Raw genomic sequence first — 12,729 nt, forward strand, 5'->3', positions numbered from 1 at the left:
ATGGTAGGAATGCTGCACAGAAAATTTTTTGATAAAGTACTGTATGAATAAATGAGCTACACTTTTATTATAGTAGGTCTGGTTTTACAGCTGGAGATAAATATTTGTTTCTTGCCTGTGAGAGAGCATTCTATTCATGTGAGCCCAACTCATCATGCAGTTCAAACGATCTTGTAGCTCAACTCGTGATTATCATCATTATTTTTTCCATACACAAACCTTCTCAGCAAAGGTGTTTTTTTCTCCTGAATTGTCACTACAGTTAAAATGCAGCAGGACAGATGCAGATTCGTGTGTGAGCTTATTAGAAATGACTCTTTCTATGACAAAGTTTTTTTAATTTACCTTGTTCATGTCTGTCAATGAGCCATCTGTTCATGAATTATCTTTCATACTGCTAATGTGCCAATCAAATCAGGTGCAGGCCTTAACTAAAAAAGAAGTTTGGAGAAATTAAGTGTATGAGCTCTGTTGCCTTTACCAACCAGGCTTGCAAGCATGTCAGAATTTTTATTAAATCTTCTTGACAAGGCCTTTTTCCTACGGAAATATATTACCTGGTATTCATTATGATGCTTTGCATCTTTACAATTGCTTTTAATAATTCGGTTCTTATAATTTTGCCCTAAAGCAGTGGCAAGCTGCATTGCATACAATGGCCTTGTTTACCCTTTTGCAGACATTAGCAGTCTAAATTTTCTTATCTACTCCCCAGATCTTACTGTACCAAGAATGACATATGTGTCTGTATATGGTGTAACAGCACAAGGCTGGAGGATTGCAACTTCTAGACAACCTTCTGACACTATATTATGATGCAGAAAATATGTATGTCCTGTAGAAAAGCTGTTGTAATCAGGCAGTGAAAATAAGTTTTACCAACACAGTCATCTTAAAGCCAGTGATGGTCAGTGTTTATTTTTTAAGCTCCTTTGTTTATTTGACCTTTTGTGTATTGTAGTATAAATAGGAAATAGTGGAATGTGCATGCACTATTGTGCCAAGAAGTGATTTCTCTGCAAGTTCAGCTATTCTTCGTAAATTCAGTTTTCTGCAATGCGTGAAGATCAAATAGGACTGTTCAAATATTTAGAGAAAGTACTGTATACTATGTTTATAATGAAGCATATTTTCTTCCTGTCCCATTTTTCTGCCATGACGGATGACTTCCCCCTTCCTCAGTATTCTAACTGTATGGTTTTATGTGTACAATAAATTTTCCTGAACAGTAACCATCTGCTGAAATGGAAATTGCAATAAATGTCCTGACAGCGTTTTGAGAAACACAAGTTACCCTTGAAGGAACATACACCTGCAAAAATACCCCACTTAACCGAAAAACACCCTACATCAATCTTTGATGTCCGTACTTTCCTCAGCTTGATGGGAATTCCTAGCCTTGAGAATTCAAAGCACTTTGCGTCCTGGGCTTGGTTCTTCCTGGAATGGGTGTAGAACCAAAATCTTCTAGACTTTCCAGAACAAACCCTGGTGCCACGTGGGCTATATATCAATTATACCACAATTGACTTGACTTTCTTTTACAGATTTTTTCAGATGAAACACTGCTGAGGAGAAGTGTTTGGGACAAAAATGAATCAAGGCTACTAATTTGATGTAGGGAGTGATCTATGTGCCTAAACAAAGGCGCATAGTGCTATTTGACACTCTAAGGTATCCAAGACATCTAATGAAGCTAGGAGATATGATACAGTACCTATAGGAGACCAAGCCCTGAAGCAGCAGTTGAGGCTGGATAGTATGCTGTAACCTGTAGTGCTGCATTCTTAAGTACTAAGAGCTCTGCTTTTTGCAAAACTAGATTGAATTGGATTGACCTGGGGAGAAACACATTATTCTGTAGGAAACAAGAAGCAATAGTGTACAATTTCAGGCAGAACAAAATTGTGGATTGTGGCTATGTTTAGGTGTAGTTGTGACATGAGTACCTGGCTAAAAAATATTTTATTGGCAAATATAGTGTCATTGCAACCCTTTCCCTGACCCGGAAAGATGAAAATACTAGCAGGTAGCTAGCAGAAAAAAATCTCCACTGAAATTCAGTATTAGAGAAAGCAAGAGGAAATCTGATTGTATTTTAGAATATACCACACTCAGCTATTTGAAACTCTATATCACATTTAAAGTACTGTTATATTCAGCAAGAGCTCAATACTGTTTACGCCACTACACAGATTTGCTCTCAGCCAGCCCTTTTATATTGACCTGCTGGGCATCCTATTTATTTTTACCTCAAATCCCTACTAACAAAGTGATTCATTTCTATTTTATCTTTTTTAAATTGTGGCCATCCACATTTCATTGCATAAATCCTTTACCTTGTTTATAGAGAAAAAAATGTTTCTGTTCTTATAGTATCAAAGACTGCCAGTGAGAAAGGTGCCAAAATGCTTTTAAATGGGCAAAGTCCTGAATGTGATAGGTCTGTGTTCTGCTTTTGTTCATCTTTCACACACTGAAAAAGGAAATTAAGTTAGTGGAAAGTATGTGATATGACAGCAGTTGTTGCTATAATAATATCATGCATACAAAGAATATTGCTGAGGAAATTATTCCATACTATTTTTGAAAGAACTGTCAATGCAATACCTTTTTTCCAAAGCAAAGGCCAATGATGCAGTATTGCTCTTTTGAAAAAAAAAGAAAAAAAAGAAACTGAACCAAAAAAAACCCACAACCAAAATCCCCCATGTTTTTACAGTAGTTATTTGAAACTTTTCCTTGGTTCTGAATTCATTTTGGTATCAATTCAACAGGAAAAATAAATCCATCTAATCTCTGAAAATCTAACATTCTATTTAAGTTCTGACTTCTCAAACAAGTTTAAATGCTTAGTCCTTTTAGTAGTTGTTTATATGCATTTTCTACCTGTTATTTATTTAATATACAATTAAACCACAAGGGCAGTTGGACAACTGCTACCTATTAGTGCATTAAAAAAATTACCCTGGTAAAGGAAGCTAGTCTAACACCTAATCCCACTTATATTATTTGGATATTTCAAGTAGTTTAAGGACGAACTTATATCTCATCGTGATCCTGATCAGAGATGTAAATTTTATTTTAGGTCCAGATCCTTTGAACTCAGAGGCAGTCACATATCAATTAATTTCTTCACTTGAAATTCAGGGCAGTATAAAATATGCCCCTGTACATGAGCTTACAGGACCTGACATATACTGAAATTACAGAAATTAAATGAAACTGATGTTGAAAGAAGACTGAAATTCTGAATTAATTGCAGCATACTGCCCTGTGCTGGCAGTTTTTACTGATGAGCTCTTGAAGTTCAGCTTTCTTCCACTGAAAAAGTTTTTTTGCTCTAACACCATTTATTTCCTTATTAAAAAAATGTTAGTGAGACTGAGCTTCTTTGTATGGAACATTTTAAAAGCTAAAGGTGAAAACCAATTAATATGGTTTTTAGCTATGTGCCTCTTTTATTATCTTTCTCTACTCACCTACACACCTTTCTATGTGTGTGTATACATATATATACACACATAAAAATTGTATGTTTGTGTGGGCACACTCAATATTTCTCTTTGTTTCTTTGAACAACTCTTCTCATTAGAAGTGAACATTTAGTCATTCATGTTTTGTTTAATTTTAATGTAGGAAGTCTCCAACATCCACTTGCTATAAAGAAGACCAGATGAAAGATGTCCTAGAATTAGGTAAGTTATGTCAAGCTTCAGTTTGGCTTTTGCCACTGTATTCTTCAGAGCAGCTGTAACCAAATGTGTATGAGTCGCTTCTTTGTAACTCTTCATTGATTCAGAATAATTGCATTTGATATTAACTTCTTAGGTAAGACTGTGTAAAGAAGTCATTAAGAAGTAATTAAACAAAGGCTGGCTCATGTGTTTTTTATCTGTCTTTCCTGGCTAAAATTGTGTTTTCTTTTTTATAAAGACACATGAGAAGAAAGTGTTAATTGTCATATTGATGAACCCCTGTCACCGAGCCTGCTGGGGGAAGCAATTTTTTTAATCCAACACATTATATGATTTATTTTTTTTCAGTTGATGTTGAGGATGAAGGAACAACTGGAGAAGTTAGTAAGAACCCGGATCTTTCAACACTGTATATGCTTCAAGTAGTATCAAAGGCAATTGATATTTCTCTTGCAAAAGTAAGATGATAGTGGATACGAATAGATGTGTGAGAATGTTATTTTACTTCAAGTTAGCCAAAGCTGTGATGGAATGCTCTGTGTTGCATGTTTGTGTGGGATTTAACGTGCTCTATTCATTCCCGAGTATATTCCTTACTTAGTGTTCAAGTGGAAAAGTAATATAGGGATGCCTGTCCAAAATTCAGAAAAATACCAGAAGGGCATGCCACTTGAAACGCAGATAACAGCTTTAATTAGTGAAGCTTGTATTATTTTATTAATGCCTCTAATGAGTTATTCACATGCTTATTCTCCAGTCCTTAAATTGACAGTGGTTCAGAACAAGTTTATTATTACCCTGTGTGTATCTGTCCCCATATCTATGTTTCTCCCTTGCTTATCGTCCTTATTTTAAGCAGAGATGGAACCATTAAATACCTTTAATATTCTCCATCCCATTCAAACAGAGGGAATAAAAAACAGAGAAAAGATGGCGAGGGTGCCTTCCAATTTCATTTCTAGATCAAAGAGCTCCGAGTAACAATACGAACACCGAGCAGTCTGTTCTTACTTACTCAGCTTTACTTTAGCATGAATGCAATTTCTTCAGTTTAGCTATTCCTGAGTAGTAGTGGTCTGCAGTTGTTCAGGGCCAAGACCTGAATTTGGCTTATGCTGATATGCAATCTGACATACGGTAGTCAAACGTTTGAGAAACATTTATCTTGTATCAGCAATTTTGAGGGGCAAAACTGCCTTTTCTCAGTCCTGCATCCAGCAACAGTGCTTTTCTCTTCAATGTAACCATTAGTAGGCATTGCTCTTCTAGCTGTTACATTTAAGGCAACATTCTGTAATGCATTCATGGGAAACTGTGCCCCAGACAATCTGCATAAACAGTTTCCGATGCTGAGCAGCACACGGCATTATGAGTTGAAGGAATATTGCAGGAAAAGGAAAAAATTGCTCCTTTTCATTTGGGTGTTGCTATTTACAGTATGTATAAAACAGAAAAGGGTGGGTATAGTGAGTTAGTCATTACCCTTCCACACTCCTCCTTTCTTTTCTACAAATAACTGTAAGAAAATGTACCCGTGTTTTGGATTTGTTTTTAAAATGAGAATTTTTTTTTCTTTTTCTTTTTTTTTTTTTATTAGGAATTAAAAAATCTTTTGTTTGGCTCTAGTCTTTCTTGCTTCAGTGAAGAATGGAAAATACAGAGTTTTACATTTAATAACATACCACAGTTAAAATACGGCATTGTGCAAAAAAAGGTACTGTAAATTACTTCCTTAAAGTCATCTTTGCTTTTTACATTGAGTTTACAAAGGCTGTGATTCAGCAGTAAAAAAAAAATGTCTTCTAAAGACTCTTCTCTTTCTTCAACTTCTCTGGTTATCACTGGTTGATGTCAACTTGTCAATCTTATTAGAAGACTTGAGATGGGTGGAATATTTCTGAAAGAACTTAAAGTAGCTACAGAAAGTGTGTAAATGTGTGTGTGGCAGGGAGTTATTTGTAGGGAGGAAGACAAGCCATCTCAGCTGAAAGCTAGTGGTGGTAAAAGAATAAAAGCACATAAATCAAGGGTGGAGTTTAAGAGAAAAAAAGATATGTGGGAGCAATGTTTTATAAGTTTAAGGTGGAACTTGATCTGTCTCAAAATGAGGGGATGTAGCAAGAATTGCCTGCAGTGCCTGGGAAATCACAAGGAGATTTTTGCCTCTTAAAGACATGGGTTTCACATGATAAGGCTCATTTCTAAAATAAAAAGAGAACAAATTCCCCTGCAGTGTTACTGGGACTGGGGACTGGGACTGCTGGTGGGACCACCTCTTTTGCAGCCATGTTTCTATAATTGTGGACTGCAGCCACAAGATGCAAGCTCCTCCCTAAAACAAGGTTTTCATCAGTTCCTAGGCATCATCTACCAGATGGCCCTTTCTAAAATCCCCAGCAGGTCCCTGTGGTGACCAGATCTGGTAAAACCACCATACCATGACCAGGGTCAGCCTGGAAAGCATGTTTCCAATCCACAGAAATTTTTGGTGCTAACAAAGGTCTCTTTGGTCTAGGGCATTGAGTGGGAGACTCACTCATCTGGTGTTTATCTTGTCAACCTTGCCTGAGCACCCGATTCTTACGGACTGAGACTGCAGTGCTTCAGACTGTCCTTCTACTCTGTATGCAGGATGCAGTTGGTCAGTGTGGTTTCTCAGCTGGTCAGTGCATAGACCCAGACCAGGGACCACACATAGGGCACAAGATATGTAGCTGCCTCCAAAGTCAAACAGATCCATCATAAAAATGCATCCTCCTCAGCTGCAGCTTAATGCTTTCGTCTCTGTGGCTCCATACATATGCTTCTGGGATATCCATGTATCAGGTCTCTTCTCTTAAGAGCAATGATCTGAGGACTTCAGTAAAGACTAGGAAAGGAGCAGACTGCTCGTTACAAAACACTCATCAAGCTTCTGTGCTGATGCAGAAAATCTTTATCTGGCCTGAGAGAAGTAGACCATTACGTACTATACAGAAGTGAGAGGAAGAGAAGCTTTGGGGCAAGGAAAATGGCTAACAAATGATGTCATTAAGATTTTTAATTAACTTACCTTGTCTAGTTAAATATTTCATTAGGCTGATTATGTCAGAAGAAAGCTGCCTATGTTTAAGCAAAACCTAGCAGGAAAAAATATATTAAATGTTAATTTAAACTCCAAAAGGAATCATGGCAGTAATGTTTACTGGTGCACAGTAAATTTTTGGTGTTTCCAGACCCTGCTGCTAGAGAAAGGATGTCTTGTCACTTTTAGCAACTCACTGGCCATTAGATTTCCTACTGCAAGTTCCACAACAGGAAGGGTAAACCAGAATGTTTTGCTTAGATGCTTTTATTTCACATAGTTAATATATGCCTCCTCACTTCCAAAATTCATTTCAGCTGAACATTTGTTTGATTCTTTCCTACGTTAAGTTTCTGTGGTGCTATAAGAAGATATTCAAAGTGGTTCCTATAGTTTTTTTGACTGGGAGAATTTCCCTGGTGGACTGAAATAAACCTTGTTTTTTTCCTTAATGTGTTTCAGATTATTCACTCATTAGTTATGTGTGTAATTCCAGAGAGGTAGCATGCATGTATTACAAATGAGAAAATGGAAGTTATCAGTATCTAAGCTATTTTCTGGTTACAGGACCTTTATTTTCCAGGTTGCATACTGTGCATAACTGCATGTACCTGCAGGTCTCATCCCTTTAGACAATGCTATACTTGAGACAACTAGAGAATTAAACTGATAATCTTGATCACATTGCTATCAAATGCAGCACTGCTGGCTGCACTTTTAATTCTTCTCCAGGGTTTTGAGAAGAGTTTGACAGATCTTAAACTGATTCATCACAGCCTGGTTGTGATCTACAGAGGAAATCAGAGGTGCAGCTGTAGCATATGGCAGCAGTGTAATCCTGGGTTAATCTCATGCTATGGAGAGTAGCAACAGCATAGACTTTGTCATGGGTTAAAATCAGAAAACAGACTCTCCAGAAAACTTTCTTACCCTTATTGTTGGTTTTATTTTTTATTTTACCTGGCTAGACAAAGCTAGCACTGATACGTCGGCCAGTATGAGATGCTGGTTTAGGAGGGACCTGTGTTAAAGTAATGGACTTCCTAATGTTAAGAATGAGCCCATTTCTGAGAATGGCAGCATGTGCTGACAGACACATGGGAAAGCATCTGCGGGGTTTAATATACTGAATCCTCTGTTAAGTTGCAGTAATTCCGAGTACTGACAATGTGACGTGTGGTATTGTAGTATCTGTGATAGTCTTGTGTCCTGCACAGCCTGCTCCGTTCATGCATAGGTGTTGCAGACAAATGATGGCTTTTCTGTGTCTCCTCCGAAAACTACTTGAGTAAATAATATGATATGAGCCATCTGGGAGAGAACTGAATGATAAAGGAGGGAGACTTGTGCTGGAGGAAGTTTTCTAGGCAACAAAAGGGCATACCTTTTACTTCTCAGGACAGCTTGTACAGCTGTCTGGCATATAGTTAACCCATAGGAACAGGTCTTGGGCATGCCATATGGTGGGCTAGATGGCAGGGAATAAGCAAGGAGAATGAAATACATTGCTACCCCATCTCATAGTCTTTCAAAACAGCTATAAATCTATTTTCCATAAAGTTTAAAGTTAATATGGTATTTACTGGTATTGTGATTTTTTCCTAACATTAATAATTTGAAAGGTTCAAACTTCCTTTGTTTTCTTTCTCTTCACCAGTGAGATAGCTGCCTTGTACAGAGGGCTAGACATAAAACTAAAATCTGTGTTAAGTAATGTAAATGGGTTCTAGAAGGGAGGCATCATGGTCAGAGGAGGTAAAAGAGCAAGGCTTATTTTCACTCTTTGGAAAACAGTCAGATTTGATTTCTCTTTGGAAGTTAAAGTAGACTGTGGGTCAATAGGTCCACATAATTGCATAATTGCAGATCTGATTTTTAAAAAACTTTCCTTTGATGTTATATGTCAATATGTCACGACAGATGTCTAGGCATTTTCAGGAAAAATAAGTGGAAAACACAATACCAGCTAGTAACAATGATTTTCATTGGCTTGCAAAAAAACCCCATCAGCCAGAGGGTAGTACAAAGTCATGGATGGAAAGAGAGAGATGAAAGAATGACTTAAGCCTCAGTGGAAGCATATGGCTCGCAAAAGTTTTCATCAGCACCAAACAGTGCAAATTGTTTTGCTCATAGAGTGTCCCATTATTCCCCTCAGGGTGGCCCATGTGGAGTACTGGCTGCAGTTCAAGCTTGTGTCCTACAACAGCTTATCTTTGCAGACAGTAACAGGAATAAAGACGCTCGGTAAGTCAGCAGTTGACATCAGAAATATTTTCCATATAAAAGTATTTTTTTTTTTCTCTGCTGCAGCCACTCAGGAGCCTTTTGAGTTTGAACTTATTGAACTTCTCTTTGTGTCTGAGAAAGAAATAAAGCAGCATATGATTTGCTTGTATTTACTTCCCTTTCAACTGTAGGAATTTAAAGTTGGTGTTTTATTTGTATAATTACTTGCTTGTCATTAACCCAAGAATCTCTAAAAAAATTGAACAGCTTGAATTGAGGCCAATGAAAATTATTTAACTTTGAGATCCCATGGAGATGTGATTTCAAATAAAATGTAATCAAGGTTTGAAAGACCATGAATTTCGTGCAGTTTTTGACACTAAGAATCTCAGGGAGGGTGAAAAATTAAAGTAACATCTATAATTATTTTTTATTGCTACTGTCTTTGATCTTTCACGGTTAAACTCCTTAACAGAATTTTAATTTAAATTCTGTATGTACTTAATTTAAAAGAATATTACTAAGCATTGCTAGTGTCAAGGAAAATTACTTGGACTGCTATAATACTAATGTACTTGTTACTTTGCTAAAGGAACAGGGTTATTCAGTGAAATGCTAGAAAATAATGTCTAAAAAACTACTTTATCACCAGACTGCTTGTATTTGCCTTTTGTTTTCAATAAGAAATTAAATGCAATACAGAAGAAAAAAAAGTTTTCCTGTGTTTTATAGGTACAGTTTGTTGAATAGGGATAACAGTATTTTACTGGTTTAAGCTGCTATCACCTTGTGTTATTTGTGGGTGATACACTGAACACAATTCAGCCAGAAGAAAAGATTTCATGCTGAGATTTTTCTTAAATTTCATTACCTTACAATGTAAACATGTTCATCGTGTACAAATTTGGCCTTAAATATACCCTTATCTGCTTGCAACTGTTTAGGAAAGGACGGTCTCTTTTGATTTGTCTTAGTTTTGTCTGTCTGGCATTTAATGTAAATTCGTTGTTTGGGCTTTTTTAATCAATAATTGAAAGAATCGGGCACCTGTAGAACATCATTATTTGTCTTCAGCACCCAGGATGGGAGGTGACAGTTAATCAAAGGATTACCAAGTCCTAGGGGTAATCCAAGTCCACGCAAGTGCACAGGTCCAGCAGTTCTAGCAGATAGGCAGTCCTAATGTGAGACACCTAGTAAGCCATTAGAAATGTTGAAAACCAGGCTTAGAGTCTGAACACAATACTGAAAGTTGTACCATTACTACTATTGCTGTGGCTAGTTATTATTGGCACTGATTGCTTGCGGACCCCAGAACAAGGGCCAAATAAGTTGCTATGAATTCATCACTTGAAAATTGCCTGTTCCTTGAAGTCACTTAAAAGCAATTAGCATGGGCTGATAAAGAGACGGGGTCAGTGATATAAGATATGTGCAGGGTGTAATGTCAAGTTAATTCTAAAATGTTATGCAGTTTAGGTTTTTTCTTCTTCAGTTCTTCAATATATCTCATTGTTAATTCATATCAAGAGCCTGCTGTACAAAGTACACTTTATAAAAGTGCAAAAATTAGCTAGCAAAACTTTATTATTCTAATTCATATGATAATGAGAGGCACATTAAGGCTCTTGTCCACATAACAGAGAAAAGTCAGAAACTTCCATGCAAGAAAATCAGTACATATTTAGATTTTATGAGCAGGAATCTCCACAGAACTCACTGAAGAATTATTTCTGGTTATGAAAACCAAGAATTTGTTTCAGCTTGGAGGACAGCCTTTGATCATCTGCTCCTTGGTCCCTTTGAGTCTCAGGTCATCCTTAGTGAAAATAGAGATGTTAAGCTTTTCTTCTTTCAACACAGTTCAGTGATTGTAAATGATATAAAAATAATGTGGCACCCAAATAACAGGATTGAGGCCAGATTTTTTATACTACTAATGTCCGAATGCATGCCAGCTACAATGTGTCCTGTTTACTTGGCAATATTTGCCTCTCCTATTTTTCCCTTCCTATTATCCACATGGTTTTAAAAGATTTTGTTTTATTCATGAGATATAAACATATTTTTCTTATGATGTGTTTGCCATGGGCAGAAACTCTTAGTCAAGCAGAAAGAAAGGGAAATCTCAGAGCCTGAAATGAGAGGATTAATATTCCTTTCTAATTCTAACCTAAATTTTCAAATTATTAGGCACTTCACAGTAAGTGTTTGACTTCAGGCTTCTTCAATATTCAAGAAACAATTATCATGTCTCCTTCTTACTCTGTTACCTCTCTCAGAAACAAAAAATAGTTGCTATGCTTACCATAAATTTCTGAGTGCCTGTATTAGAACACAGGCAGAGATAAGAGAAAATTATGATTATATATTTTTTACTTGAAAACTCTCACCAATTATTTCCCATATCTCACATCCTTCAGAGAAGGAAATATTCTCTAAATGAACATTATGTTCAAGGCAGACATTGTACTTGAAAGTCTGTTTAATTTTTTGATGTTTGGTGTTTCTTGTTTAGTCTTTTGAATTATTAGATCTTTTACTGTAATGCTGGGAACAGGTTTTGACATCATCTCCCATACTGGTAACACTCTTAAGACTGATAATATCTGAATTTCAAAGACTGCCATTCTTGAAGCCACTAGAGAAAATTCCAGTTCTATACTTCCCAGGGGTATGGATCTGTTGTCCATTTCTTTAGGCTCATGAATGTTGGGTTTTATTCTTAAATCTGCATTTTCCATTTTCTGACTTTTGGCCTCCTTGTCCTAATTTCTCTGTTCATATCTTGGAAGTTAGAATAACAGGAGGTATTAGAAGACTTCATAAAACACAGTTTGTAGGAAATGTGTTGACAGCATTGCTTCCATGTTTGGGATCAATAGATTACTGTAAACATTCCTTAGTTTTGCGCATCATTGCATAAGTTCCAAACCAAACATCTAAGTAAAAAAAAATATCCAGAAATAGTGGGGCTCCACAGACCAATATTGGGTCAATTACTGTAATGTTTTAGGTCACCACTTTGAGCATACCTTATTTAAAAAACGCAAACATAGTGTTGATTGCAGGTAGTACTTTAGATAGTTTAGTAGTAGGTAAGAACATTATGGTGTATATTTGTTGAAAAGAGTTAAGAAATAAAAACTTAGAAAGAAATTAAGTATGAGGGCCTTTATAAACTAAAAAACATATTTAATATATAAAACAACCCTGTTACAGAATAGTGAAACAACTTAATTACAGATTTAAAGTTTAATTAGCTTCTCTTGTCCATTATTTACCAATACATTATTGATTTCCTAAAGTATATTTACCTGTTTTTTTTGTCCAACCATTTATAAATATGTATTCTGAAAGAGCATCCACTATTTCTTTTAGAAGATTAGTTTTCAGGGTATGCTTATAGATCTATGTATAATCAGTTCTTGTTGTTGATCATACCTTATTTAGTATTCTCTTGATTTTGGTCCATTGGTCTTAATAATATTTTTGTTATAATCGTTCCTTATAAACTAGACGCCATCTTTAGTATTAATCTCCTAGAAACAGAGATTGTGTATTTCATCTCTTAGATTCACCTGTATTACAAGGGTATTGTCATAGAACATATAGACATAGGCTAGCAAGCTTAAAATTTCATAGCTTAAATACTCATAACAGTCTAACCATCATTACAAGCAGCAAAAGCTCATTGAGATCCCCCAGACGCAACACACTGCTGTTAACACTTGACCT

At 36.2% G+C, this 12,729-nt stretch overlaps 1 protein-coding gene across 1 annotated transcript in view; it reads left to right on the top strand.

The window, feature by feature from the left end:
* The window catches only part of MINDY4 (MINDY lysine 48 deubiquitinase 4), an 82,423-nt gene that overhangs the window by 21,483 nt on the left and 48,211 nt on the right, over nucleotides 1–12,729 (top strand). Inside the window, exons 6-9 of the mRNA XM_005240965.3 lie at nucleotides 3,640–3,698; nucleotides 4,047–4,156; nucleotides 5,296–5,412; nucleotides 8,921–9,009. Coding sequence (XP_005241022.1) covers nucleotides 3,640–3,698; nucleotides 4,047–4,156; nucleotides 5,296–5,412; nucleotides 8,921–9,009 — 375 coding nt within the window. The remainder of the gene's footprint in view (nucleotides 1–3,639; nucleotides 3,699–4,046; nucleotides 4,157–5,295; nucleotides 5,413–8,920; nucleotides 9,010–12,729) is intronic.

This window comes from Falco peregrinus, chromosome 5, assembly GCF_023634155.1.
Source record: "Falco peregrinus isolate bFalPer1 chromosome 5, bFalPer1.pri, whole genome shotgun sequence".
Lineage (NCBI taxonomy): Eukaryota > Metazoa > Chordata > Aves > Falconiformes > Falconidae > Falco > Falco peregrinus.